Genomic DNA, 11823 nt, shown 5'->3' with positions numbered 1-11823 from the left:
TGAGTTTTTCATATATCTGAATGCACAAATGGCACGTTTCGTTTTTAGGAGAGTAGCCTTGTTCTGAAAAGTGCAGTCCCAAAGCGGCTGTTTCGATTTAGTCGGCAAGATGTGCGCCGCGGTGTACCTATAGGCGTACGGTCATGAAACCGTTCCCGATATACCCGTAGAGTGATGTTCTTCAGAAGGTCAATTAATTTACATGTGAGTGCTTGGTCAAAGACCGGTGGCTATTTCCCAGTACCTGTGCGACCCTGGTCAAGAACAAAGCTGTAGCTTTCCGACCTTTCACTTCCTTCCTTGTCTCCGAAGATTGGGCGCGAACTGTGTCTCAAACCACTCTCACCTGGGCTGGGCGATCTTCTTACCCCTGATATCGGTCCTAAACCTGGAGGTGGTGTCTCTCTCCTTGAAATTGGAGGTGTCGGTGTTCCCCTCCAGCCAACCGGACTGGGACTGTCTCGCCTTCTTGCCCAGGTCAGCCATCTTGCGTGACCATTCCTTCTAGCTTCCTCCCGAGCTTTCTCCTCTCTTCGTCTTTCAAAAGCAGCTCTGTACCTTTCGTAACCTTCCCTGAAACCTTTGTCTACTCTGGAGGAGAATATAAGTTCACCACGGGGATTGGAGGAAGGAGGGATGGTAGCCATCACATTGGGAGTACCGGAGACTTTGCGTTGTGATTGACCTTGTGCACCGAGGAACGGTTTAGCAAGCGACGGAGAGCTCGAGGAACGCGAAAACGGAACGTATGAAAAGAAAGTGGGCCGAGGTCGTCGCATGTTCAAATGCATGTTGAGTGGGCGGAGGGTTTTATTGGAATGATTGATATAGCTAAGTCGATGTGAGATTTGGCTTTGATAGCTTTAACTCACCTATAAGCGTATTTGATCTTCTCTTCATACATTCCACTCGCAAAGAATAGGACCAACGTAACGGATACGACAGCAACAGAAGCTTGCAAAGCTCGTATCCGAAGAGAGCTCTGTGAGGGCGGGTCAGCGTTTCCTTTTTTATTGGTGCGATAGTGAAGTATGAACACTTGCCGTTGGGGGATGCACGAATAATTTGTATCCCATCAGGAGGAAAGTAGCGATGAAGGTATAAAGGAATACTATGCCGAGTAAGCGTTTTGTTTACCCTCGGGCTACTCACTGTTATACCTTGTCTTTCTCCTTCGCAACATCTCGGCATTGCTCTTGAGTCGTTCTTCGAATAAAAGCAAATCTCGATATGTCGCTGTATCAGCGGGAGGATGATAAGGAGCTAAAGGGTGTGGGCGGGAAGGAGTCGAAGAGCCTGAAGAGGTGGATGCATTCTGTGAGGCTGGATCATCAGTAGTGCTCAGAGTCGTGAGATGTATCTACAGTGCTGTAGAAGCTTTAAGAAAGGCGCAACATACCGTACGAATTGACATGTTGATTACTCGCTTGTCGGATTATCGCTGGCAAAGCTGTTCGCTGCAGCCCATGACCAGGAGCTGTATTCAATGATAATATCCCAAGCGATGATCTGCAACGCAAATGGGAAAGCTCTACACAATGCAGCGGAATAGAGCTGCAATATTGTTGTGATACCGAATGTAATGTGACGGAGAGAAAAGATAGAAAGAAATGCAAGTTGATGACCGGTTAAACGAAGTACGAAGGCGAGACACACACACAACCTCCACGTGGTTTAGGGTTTTATCCCAACCTTGGTCAAACAGAAGCATCGAATGAGAAAATGAACTCGAAATACAACGCTCTTCAACCTGTTCATGCATATTTGGTATCCATGACAATCAAGATCAAACACACTGCTCCGTATCTGTTTTTGCATGATGCATTAATCAACAATAGCCATGACAAGTTCAGACCTTGATATTAATGATCCGCTCAATGGAATATACTTGTCGTACAATTTCCTATCGCTGTCGGAATCCCAAGAAATCTTGCGCACTCTTGCTTGTCACCTCCTCGGTCACTTTCATCGGGCCCGTACCAACTCTTATGTCATGTCCCACATGACGAAGTACAGCTTTTCCATAGGCCGCTGCATTTGGCACATCGAGCTTGAAATCATCGTTGTCCAAAGTCACGCCTCTCGAATTCATGATCTGAGGTCTCAATGTGTCCGGTGACGAAAAGGCTAACAGTAGGTTGGCCGCTTCTTCAGGTGGCATCGTCTTTCTATTGGTTGGAGGCAGAGACATGTGAGGAGGAGAGTGCTGCGTGATGTACTTGAAACTATCCGCTGGAGAGACAGGGTCGAGTACACCACCGAAAAGCGACATCCCGCTCAAGGGAGCTAAGAATGGACTGGGATCAGGGGGACCGGTAACTGTGGATGCGGAACTATTTGAGCTTCCATTGAGGAACGGCGATGTCGGTGAAGGTGCAGGAAAGGGCAAATAGATAGTATTACTGGTCCGCGGAGAAGGCGGGGGCCGAGATAGTGGTGGACTTGGTGAGTGCTGAGTTTGCCCTAGGAGAGAAGCTAGGGCCATTGAGGAAGATGGACGAAGATGAGAAGCTTTTGCGAATGGGGGAGGAAGCTCTGGCTCGATCTCGGTTTCGTTTGGATCACTTTGATTCCCTGGCGAAGGGTGAGTGGACAACGAACATCTGTTGATATGGGAATAATGAGAGAAGCTGGATGGAGCATGTGAGTGAGGATTGATAGGAATCTCATCCCTCGTACGGGTCGGGGATTCAGGTTGATTGACCAGCTTGCCAGACTTCCCATTATTACCGTCCTCTTGTACAGTCTGTGGGACCGGTATCCTGTTTTCTCGTAAAACACCCTCCAATATTTCTATATGCTCGGTGAGACTCTTCATGTAATTAACTGTTCGCTCCAACACCTATCACGTCAGCAATACCACCTAATCAATGACACTCACCTCTAGTTTAAATTCGCCTGCTTTCCCCCCGTCATCTCCTAAACCAGGTACCATTCTTCTTAACTCACTCAACGCTGCGTTGATTTTCTCCCTCCTCCTTCTCTCGATCAACGAATGGTTGGCTTTCCGCATAGCTTCTCTCGACGTCTTGTTCGGTCTGCCTGTAGATGATTGGGCTGGTGGCTGTTTTCGCTTCCCTTGGATTGATGATCCTCTCCTAGTTGAGCTAGATTGCGGTACGTAATCATCATCTTGATTCACCGACAAGGAAGAGACGCTGGCGGAAGGTGATGACTGTTGAAGAAGGGATAGAGGAAGTTGTTTCGGCGCGATAGGTGGAGGGCCATGCTTTCTTCGTCGAGATATGTCTGATGGAGGCGGCATAGTGGAAGAACGCGACTGCTGCAAAGTGCTTGAATTTACCCGAGGCGCATCAATGTTGCCAGCTTGACAAGGAGTTTCTGGCATCTTTCTAATGACAACAAAAGTAGTTTGCAAAACCATGATCAAGATCGCACAAGACCCGACGAATGTGCTTGAATGGCAGTGATCGAACGTGCGTTATACATTCCGGTGTAATGACAGGTCTCAGCTCACGCACGATTTTCCGTGATTCATGATGATGAGGGGAAGAGAATATAATTTTGAGTAGTCTGGCAGTGCTTGATTCAGAGTGAATAGGAAACCATCATCGTCTTGAGCTAAACGTGGTCAGCATGAACAAAACGTGAAGTAGATAAAGCTTTTCAATGGATGTTCTTGATATCTCACTCATTAATTCTGTTTTCTCCCGCAGATCTGAAGCTCCTCTGGTTCTATGCATCACCGTGATCATATCGCACACGACATAAGTGTTGGGAATATGGTGACATCTTGTACCAAAAAACGCCCAATGTGCACATGCGTGGAAAGGTGGTCGTGTGAGATCGACGGAACGCACGTTCGTTCTGTAGCTTTAGTTGATGACGTAAACCTTGGCCGTGGTAATTGAGACCATCCCTTACAAACGCGGAAGGGATGATATAGCAGATTACAGACTGAAGATGGTGGTAATCCAATGCGACTGACCTTGAGATTGAATCAAACAAACGAGAATCCTGTACTCGAAACTTCGCACCAACTCCTTCATAAAAAAACCGTATGTATTGCGAAACGACAACGGTTTGATTGATATTGTAGACGAAGTGATCTTCTATATCACCTGCGTCCCATCCTGTCTAGTGACGTCAGGTATCTGCTTTTCGATCAAAACTGATGTGTACCTGCCGAAGCTAGATCTTCACCGTCTCCCAAATGAATAGACCCATAGAACTCCTCTGCCTTGTCCGAGACACTCGCTCGGGCGAAAGCATGGTGTCATGCAGCGCCAATCGATTCTGTTGGACCTGAACCACTTGATTGATGATCGCCCCCGCTCCCCTCCGCTTCCTTGTAGACCACATCTTCTTTTCCGTCCGGCCAAAAAGGTCACGCGAGGCATTTGCAAGACAATGCCGGAAAACTTCCAAAACCGGATCAAGGATGTCATTTTGCACCGCCTTGCAAATCCAACAACCATGTATATATAGACATAAGTCTTGGTACTCGCATTGCGCAAACTAATCTCAATCCGCAGCTTTCAACATCACAAGGAACATGTTCGGTCAACTTGCTCTTATATCTGCTGCTCTCATTCCACTCGCATTGGCAGCGCCTATGGCGTCGAACGATGTAGAGAAGCGGTCTACCGATCTCCAATGTGTAGAATATCAGTATGGAGGTATGTTCACACTCATGTCTCTCCTTCAGGCCACTCTAACAAGCAACCTTAGGCCCATTTACATCAACGGGTTTCAACGGATTCATCCACCTTTACTCCAACATCACTCAATACGACCCTGAAAGTGAAACTACTTCATTCAACGAGTCCAGATTGGGTACCGCAGAAGACGGAACTATTCAACCTTGTGGAGACTGTAGGACAACCGAGCTCTTTGGATTCGAAGTCTGTCAGACACGTGATAGAAAGGCATTCAATGGTCTGTGAGTGCTCTCGATCAACCTCTTGCACCTGGGACACTACGCTCTGTTTGCACACGATCATCACTAATGTTTTGCGTAGCGAGAATTCCGCAAACTTCTTTTACGGTCATCTCACATACTACAATGTCGGCGATTTCAAGTGTCTAACAGCTTCCAATTCAACCTTCGAGAACTCTACTCTGACACTTGCCGATTGCCAGTATGAGTACGAGACTGCAAGTAGTTCTGGACAATATTTCCAGTCAGTCAAAATACCTGAGCTTGCAGATATGTGCTGATTCTCTTCCCATTCAGAATGTCAATATCCGACGTCGACGACGTGTGGTATGCCCTTTTAGTCAATGATACAACGTAAGTGACATCGAATTAATCATGACCCAGAAAAGGCAAATCAGGCTAACATCCACAACAGCTCATTCGGTCCTTCTCCCAATGTGAACGACAACGGTACCCTGGAACTTTACGATATTATCGGGGCTAACAAGACCTTTACCTACTTTGGCTTCAAGGCTCAGGTGTTTTAAGCTGAAAGAGGGATAGTAGATTCACGGACACTTGCTTGTTAGACTATAATTCCTTTAAGATTAGGATGCATTCCTATTTGCTCTTCTACTTTATCCAAGACCTCTGAGCCGCGGACAAGCAACTGCCATCTTTGCTTCGTCTATCGAGCTCCGAATATTAATGCAAATGCGCGCGTCGTCATTTCACGAAGTAGAGTTCGCAATACGTGCTTCGAAGCGCTCCCAACTAGTCAGCAGAAGTTACATGCGAACTGAGACAATCCAGAGTCTTTGATCCATTAGCCGCCCAGGCTTGATTATCACTTCTCTATCACGTATTTACAAGGTGACTTTCAATATGAGAGGAGATGAGCCAACAGCCAGCGTATGCGTACAAACTACGTCTAGATCACTCGTTCGCTCTATTGCGAATTGGCTCTGCGCGGGGTTAAATTACGTGTCTTGACGTCCCGTTTCCCAAGCTCACCCTGATTATACTGCCTCCACCGTCATCTTTCCTTTTTTGTGGTCATCTATCACTTGTACGCACTCCCCTCATCATCGCTTGTCGGGTATTTAGTCGCACTCTTCCCGTTGTTCCGGGCATATTAGAATTACGCATATTATTCGCAGAAAGTCACTCGATATCGTAACATAAAGCTTACGATATGACAATGTACGCAAAAACGGCAAACATAAATAGATCAAGGCTGAATGTGACCAAAGTTTCCCACCAGTAGAATCATCTTCTTGCCTGTTCAGACACATATTTCGACTCACCATCAAACTTCTGTTACTATGTCTCGCCGACGAGTTTCCCCGCCTGAAATCATGTACCCCTCTCGACGAGTCATGCGGTTCTGCGTGCTGTCCTTTTTCATCATCGCTGGAGTATGGGTGTTCACCATGCGGACGGATTTCGGCCCCCTGGAAGACGGCATACATCTGCAGAAGCGTCAAGAAGCAATGGACGCTGAGCATCCCGTAGATACATTTGTCAAGGGATTCCCACAGGTCAGAAGCTGGGAGGAGACTGGGACTCCTGTGTCTGAGCCCGAAGCTGCGTTTTTGGTGGAAGACGGGGAGATTACAAGGAAAGAGCCTTTTGATTGGCCAAGGGTGAGGAAGCTATTTGTCTTGTGAGTCTTTTTTTTTCCAGCCGCTATGGATGTACAGCTGATGGAAATCGATAGCGGTGATTCGTTCTGTGAGTTTCACCCTTTTCGTATTTGTCGTCTACTGAAATTTGTTCGCGTGCACTAGCTACTAGAGAGTAAGTTCGCCTTTCTTCCCTGTGCAGCTTATGCTTACCTGCCCTGCAGCAAGGATTACCGTAAGGATGGCGTTGATGGAGGACATTTTCAAGAACTTGTGGGTCAATTTTCCCAAGTCGAAGGACGGATCTAATTTTGTCGTAGCATGAAAAAGCGACGGACATGAAATGGGCAGATTATCTATATGCGTGAGTACTGCCTATCAAGACTCAGCTGACCTGTTTCAGCGTTTTCCACGACTTCCACGGTATGATTATATCCTATCCTTTTTGAGGCGTACTGACCATAATCCCTTTCAAGTATTGCAATACTACAATCTTGCTAAAGTTGGTGCTACCATCCATCACTCGGTCTTACCCCCTGGCCTGGAGGAGTATGGGTGAGCGCTTTTCTCCCTATAACCCGAATCCCTTGCTGACTACAACGTAGTACTTACGAAACTCAAATCAACGATTTTGAGGATCTATTTACGCCTCTTCCCGGCCCTTGGCAAGTGGATTGGCACTCCAATGACACGCTGTTCATCATTTTCTTTGGCATTAACGATAATGTGAGTCCAAGCGAGCCGCGACGACTTACTATACTGATGCCATAAACAATAGGGACGATTGAACGTGTGTATATCAATCACTTCTTGTGGATACCACCCACTGACCATGACGATCAGCGAGACGATCTGCATGAAGGAGGCACTTTAGATATCCCGACCACCACAAAAGCTCTCGTTGATTCTCTCATGTCCCAATCGCGTCGGCTGCACTCTCTCGGCGCTCGGAACTTCCTGTTCATGACATTGCCACCTCTGCACCTATCGCCAAAATACAAACTCCCAAGCCAGGTCGGACATGACATCCACGCTCGTGTCGAACAATCGATTCAATGCTACAACTCGTACCTCCGACCTGCTGTGAAGGAATTTGAGAGGGAGTTGAGGGACAGCAATGTCATGATGTTCGACCTCAACCAATTTTGGAAACTCATTCTGGATTACCCAGAGCTATTTGGGATTACCGATATCTCCAGGTTCCGCATAACCATAGATGGACGTTTGCCAAATTTCGGTAGAATGGGTTTGGCGTGAGTACTATGGCCTATAATCGAAGTATACTGAATCCTGTACAGTTACCACGATAATCAGCATATCAGCTGGTCGAGCGCTGAGTGAGTAGGCGCCCCTTTTCGCCTTTGTTTTGAGACTGATCCTTTATCGTTGAACAGGCTGATCGCAAGGTCGGTTAACGGACTTCTCCTCCGTCACTCGGCGACCATCCAGAGCTCCAACGCTTCTCAGACGGAATACACTGCTTAAACGTAGTGTGAGGCTTGATGTTATCTGTATTAACAATATTCAGGGTACTTACTTGTGTGTTGTACAAACTGGGTAATCGATGTATTGCATATTGGCACTTCCAAGTAGCAGTAGCGATTTCGCACCTAACGTGCACACTGAATACATAATATTCGGCTCACTCGATCGACACAAGCCATATTATATTACTTACAAACCACCCTAACCGCAATACCAACTACGACGAGATTGTCTTAATAAACGGGGAACTTGTACGCATCCAAATTGTACATCCAGGTGTCGATAGAGGTCTGATCGTAGACACACGTCAAGTCATCGACGTTCCACAAAGGTCGCAGCGGCCAAGCACAGATCGGCTGGTTACCCTTGTAAGGTCCTTTCGTGACTGTAGCATTGAGTGTCACCGGCTTGACACCCTTTTCAACCCAAGAGATAAGATCAGTGAGTGGCGCTTGAGGGAAAGGGCCGTTGGGCTGGAACGTATTAGGGGCGCAATGCCCAGCTCCAGGGATGAGGAACAATCGATACCATTCGCCAAGGGCGGAGTGACTGTCGTTGAAAGACATGCCCGGATACATTATGGATGCGACCGACTCGTAGTATCGAACGGAAGATGCGGTCGGAATGGAATTGTCCGATTCACCATGATAGTGTATAACCTTTCCCCCAGCTTCGTAGAATGGCGTGAGGTCCGGCCAGGTTGTTTGCATCGTATCGTAATACTTTTGCATCAGAAATATGATCCAGTCTCGAAGTGTATCGTAAGTAACTCCATCAAGAGAAAGGCTGTTTGTCTCCACAAGATTGACCAATCGTTGAATGGTTGGAGCTGCGAGTAAAAGGCCGGGGATGTCCCACAGACCGGTGCTGTCGTTGAAGGTAGTCGGCGTGGCATCTGCAAAGCTCGCGGCAGGCTGCCACGAGAAGTAGACCTGCTTACCATCGCTATCCTTGAGACCGTTGAGGATAGTTTGCACGACCTCGATAGCTTGTGCAGAAATGATTCCGCTTTGAGCAGGAAGGGGCGCCTCAGCCGCGCAATTGTACGACGTCCCGATGAGAGTGGACACGTTGTAGCTAAGCTGGCACAGATCACTTCTAGATACAACGCCGTCAACGCGTCCATCGAGAGGATCACATGCAGCGATCGTCGCATTGAGAATGGCGCTGAGCTCGCAGGGCGCAGGGACATAACCGATGGTCTTCTCGACAACCGAAGAGAACGCATGATTCACCTGGTACTCAGCCTTTGTGCCAGAATATGAGTACTCACCTGCTGCTGCGCATAACGGAACGCAGGAGCACCCAGCAATGCGCCGTCGAATTGATCCCCGAAACGCTGGACTTGACTCCAGCCTTCGCGACCTCCTTCCGAGCACCCAGAATAATACGAGTACAGCTTGGTCTCGTTACCAAGGCCATAGACATTTTGGGTGAGCTTTTGTCCCAGGAGAGCCATCTCGTGATGAGCTTGGTAGCCGAAGAGGAACAATTCCTCGTAATTGAGGGTACCGTTCGCGAGGAGATCCACGCCGTTGGTATTGTACTGGTTGGTGAAACTGTCAAAGCCGCCGTCGGTTCGACCGGTCACAGCACCGTATGGGAGTCCGGCGTAGCCAGCAGTAGGTCCGGAGTTGATGGCCAGTCCACCCCCTCCAGTGGAGAGATACCGCTTGGCAAAATAGCTTTCATCGGGGACAAAATAGTTGACCTGTACCCGGTCGTTCAATCCAGCATGGGAGTAGGCGAATGTCACATTGCAGAAGTAGAGGATGGTGGAGCCCATTGTATGGTTTGCGACATACGAGGTTAAAGAGGACGAGTCAATCACCACTCCAGGTGCGGCATTGTCTGGCAAACACGAGGATATGAACGAAGCATCGCAGAGCTGGTCGATGGTCCAAGCGGTGGTCGGAGCAGTTATAGCCACCAGAGCGATGAGAGCGGTGATAGAGGAGTAGATCATATCGCCAAAGATAAAACGGATTTGTTGAAGGAGAAACCCACAATTGGCAGGTAGCATATTTTCGTTTTAAGCAAAATCAGGCTTGAGATTTTAGCACAAACTGGGGCCAAGCTAATCACCGCTTATGACCCCACGGAGTCTGGGGAATGAAAATCAGCTGACAGATCCGAGAAAAGCAAGTCCAAGGCGCGTGATCCAAGATTGCAGATCGAGATTGCAGGATAGCATGTACAAAAAAAATAGAGAACTATCAATGATACCATTCGGAATTCTACACACTGGTCAATTCAGCAAGATGCGGGGTCTAACCACCGTTTAGTGCGGTGACTCACTGGGTGTAACGGCAACACGCGGCGATTATCTTCCGCCATAAAGGTCAATTGCACCAGCAATGCGTCTGTGCAACCATTGACTTTCCCGATGAGTCATACTGCGCCTTGCTTCGGAGTGATCATGTCACCCTTTGCGTCTACGACGTCGTTTGGCAGCTCTTAGCACAGCCTTCACAGACTCGAAACTAGTCTGTGCTGAACATATCTAAAGTCAAGATGGCGTCCTTCTTGTCGGAAGAGTTTCGCACACTCCCACTCGAGAACATTGAGCAAAAATGCCTACCGCTTGGGGAGACCAACCACCGCTGTTTGAAGGATCAACTATTAGTAGGCTTTCCCAACTCTACGATCGTTCATGACCTAACCATTTGCAGTCAATGGAACAATCGAGCAAAAACTCGACCGCTTAGCGATACGAGAAATCTGCGAGGGCTGGCCAACTCACCGAGATGCACAAGAGTGGTCGAGGGTAAGCTGTCATACCTATCAACCAATAACAGCGAACCAATAACAGCGGCAGACTGATTTCCGGCGTAGTATCGTGACCTCTTCGCGGATGATGCGTATATCTTTACCACCTGGTCTCTGGAGGCTGTACCGTAGATGAATTCATCAAAGTCTCCATTGAAGGATTCAAGAATGGCGACCGTATCATGCATCAAGCTCTTGGGACGACCGTTGAGATGAAAGGTGACCGTGCAGTCGCCAAGCTCAAGACTGTGCGTACTCGGTGATGTCTGCTGGCTGACCCATGTAGGTCATCACCCAGCGTTTTGAGCTTCCTACTGAAGATGGCAAAGGCCAAGTCGAGGTGGATGTGGAATGCCAGAATCGTTTCACCTACTTGATGCAGAAGCAGACCAGCGGGATTGGAAGATTCAGTGTAAGCTGGCTGCCTTGCATGTGGTATGCTGACTGTCAGATTACAAGGTGTTCTATGAGAAGGACAAGATGATACCTGTTGATCCTCGAAGAGTTCCCAAGGTAAGTATCGAAAAACTTTCTCAAGCTGATTTTTACAGCTCGACGACGAAAAGCTGGCCGAGATGCCTTACGGGTATCGTCATCTTGGGTATTGCCAAGCGTTGCTTGGTCACACCGTTCTCCGTGACCTGCCTGAAGCCAAAGGTGAAGAGTCAGACCGCCTGTATCTGTCTCACATCGCTTGGCTAGAAGGGAAAGGAAAGGATGAGTTGGATAGAATGTTGAAAATCAAACGCGCATGATGGGCAGGTAATTACGTATCACGAAATGGATTTTCTCTGCGAGTTGAAATGGGGCAGTCGCCTATCCCGCTTGATGACCATGCCTTTATGTAAAGTCCGATCACCATATTAAGCCTGAAGCACCTCGTTGTCAGATTTTCTCGGCTAGCTTTCTTTACCACTCGATATTGGTTGTAAAATGAGATTTAGCGAAGTTAGGGGTTAGGGGTTAGGGGTTAGGGGTTAGGGGTTAGTTAGGGGTTAGGGGTTAGGGGTTAGGGGTTAGGGGTTAGGGGTTAGGGGTTAGGGGTTAGGGGTTAGGGGTTAGGGG

The 11823-nt window shown here is 48.0% G+C and overlaps 7 protein-coding genes across 7 annotated transcripts; 4 read left to right on the top strand and 3 right to left on the bottom strand.

The window, feature by feature from the left end:
* Nucleotides 1-230: 230 nt before the first annotated feature.
* Nucleotides 231-1076, bottom strand: IL334_007453 (uncharacterized protein; the record flags this gene model as incomplete). The annotated part of the gene is made up of 3 exons (XM_062939143.1): nt 231-723; nt 873-982; nt 1044-1076. 3 exons carry the CDS (start codon nt 1074-1076, stop codon nt 231-233), a joined length of 636 nt encoding a protein of 211 aa, XP_062795194.1.
* Nucleotides 1077-1903: 827 nt separating this feature from the next.
* Nucleotides 1904-3265, bottom strand: IL334_007452 (uncharacterized protein; the record flags this gene model as incomplete). The annotated part of the gene is made up of 2 exons (XM_062939142.1): nt 1904-2812; nt 2882-3265. The coding sequence occupies 2 exons, from the start codon at nt 3263-3265 to the stop codon at nt 1904-1906; spliced, it is 1293 nt and encodes a 430-aa protein (XP_062795193.1).
* A 1251-nt stretch (nt 3266-4516) lies between these two features.
* IL334_007451 (uncharacterized protein) lies at nt 4517-5427 on the top strand (the record flags this gene model as incomplete). Its single annotated transcript, XM_062939141.1, has 5 exons — nt 4517-4640; nt 4693-4903; nt 4983-5144; nt 5198-5254; nt 5316-5427. The coding sequence occupies 5 exons, from the start codon at nt 4517-4519 to the stop codon at nt 5425-5427; spliced, it is 666 nt and encodes a 221-aa protein (XP_062795192.1).
* A 777-nt stretch (nt 5428-6204) lies between these two features.
* Nucleotides 6205-7989, top strand: IL334_007450 (uncharacterized protein; the record flags this gene model as incomplete). Its single annotated transcript, XM_062939140.1, has 10 exons — nt 6205-6545; nt 6600-6613; nt 6670-6679; nt 6729-6777; nt 6894-6927; nt 6981-7059; nt 7110-7230; nt 7348-7757; nt 7803-7841; nt 7899-7989. 10 exons carry the CDS (start codon nt 6205-6207, stop codon nt 7987-7989), a joined length of 1188 nt encoding a protein of 395 aa, XP_062795191.1.
* A 233-nt stretch (nt 7990-8222) lies between these two features.
* IL334_007449 (uncharacterized protein) lies at nt 8223-9955 on the bottom strand (the record flags this gene model as incomplete). Its single annotated transcript, XM_062939139.1, has 2 exons — nt 8223-9191; nt 9263-9955. The coding sequence occupies 2 exons, from the start codon at nt 9953-9955 to the stop codon at nt 8223-8225; spliced, it is 1662 nt and encodes a 553-aa protein (XP_062795190.1).
* A 607-nt stretch (nt 9956-10562) lies between these two features.
* On the top strand, nt 10563-10890 carry IL334_007448 (uncharacterized protein; the record flags this gene model as incomplete). The annotated part of the gene is made up of 3 exons (XM_062939138.1): nt 10563-10614; nt 10662-10756; nt 10825-10890. 3 exons carry the CDS (start codon nt 10563-10565, stop codon nt 10888-10890), a joined length of 213 nt encoding a protein of 70 aa, XP_062795189.1.
* Nucleotides 10891-11238: 348 nt separating this feature from the next.
* Nucleotides 11239-11513, top strand: IL334_007447 (uncharacterized protein; the record flags this gene model as incomplete). Its single annotated transcript, XM_062939137.1, has 2 exons — nt 11239-11271; nt 11325-11513. The coding sequence occupies 2 exons, from the start codon at nt 11239-11241 to the stop codon at nt 11511-11513; spliced, it is 222 nt and encodes a 73-aa protein (XP_062795188.1).
* Nucleotides 11514-11823: the final 310 nt, after the last annotated feature.

The sequence above is a fragment of the Kwoniella shivajii genome, chromosome 11 (genome assembly GCF_035658355.1).
Source record: "Kwoniella shivajii chromosome 11, complete sequence".
Taxonomy (NCBI): Eukaryota; Fungi; Basidiomycota; class Tremellomycetes; order Tremellales; family Cryptococcaceae; genus Kwoniella; species Kwoniella shivajii.
The sequence above is the reverse complement of the archived record's forward strand: the minus strand, read 5'-3'. Positions and strand labels throughout refer to the sequence as shown.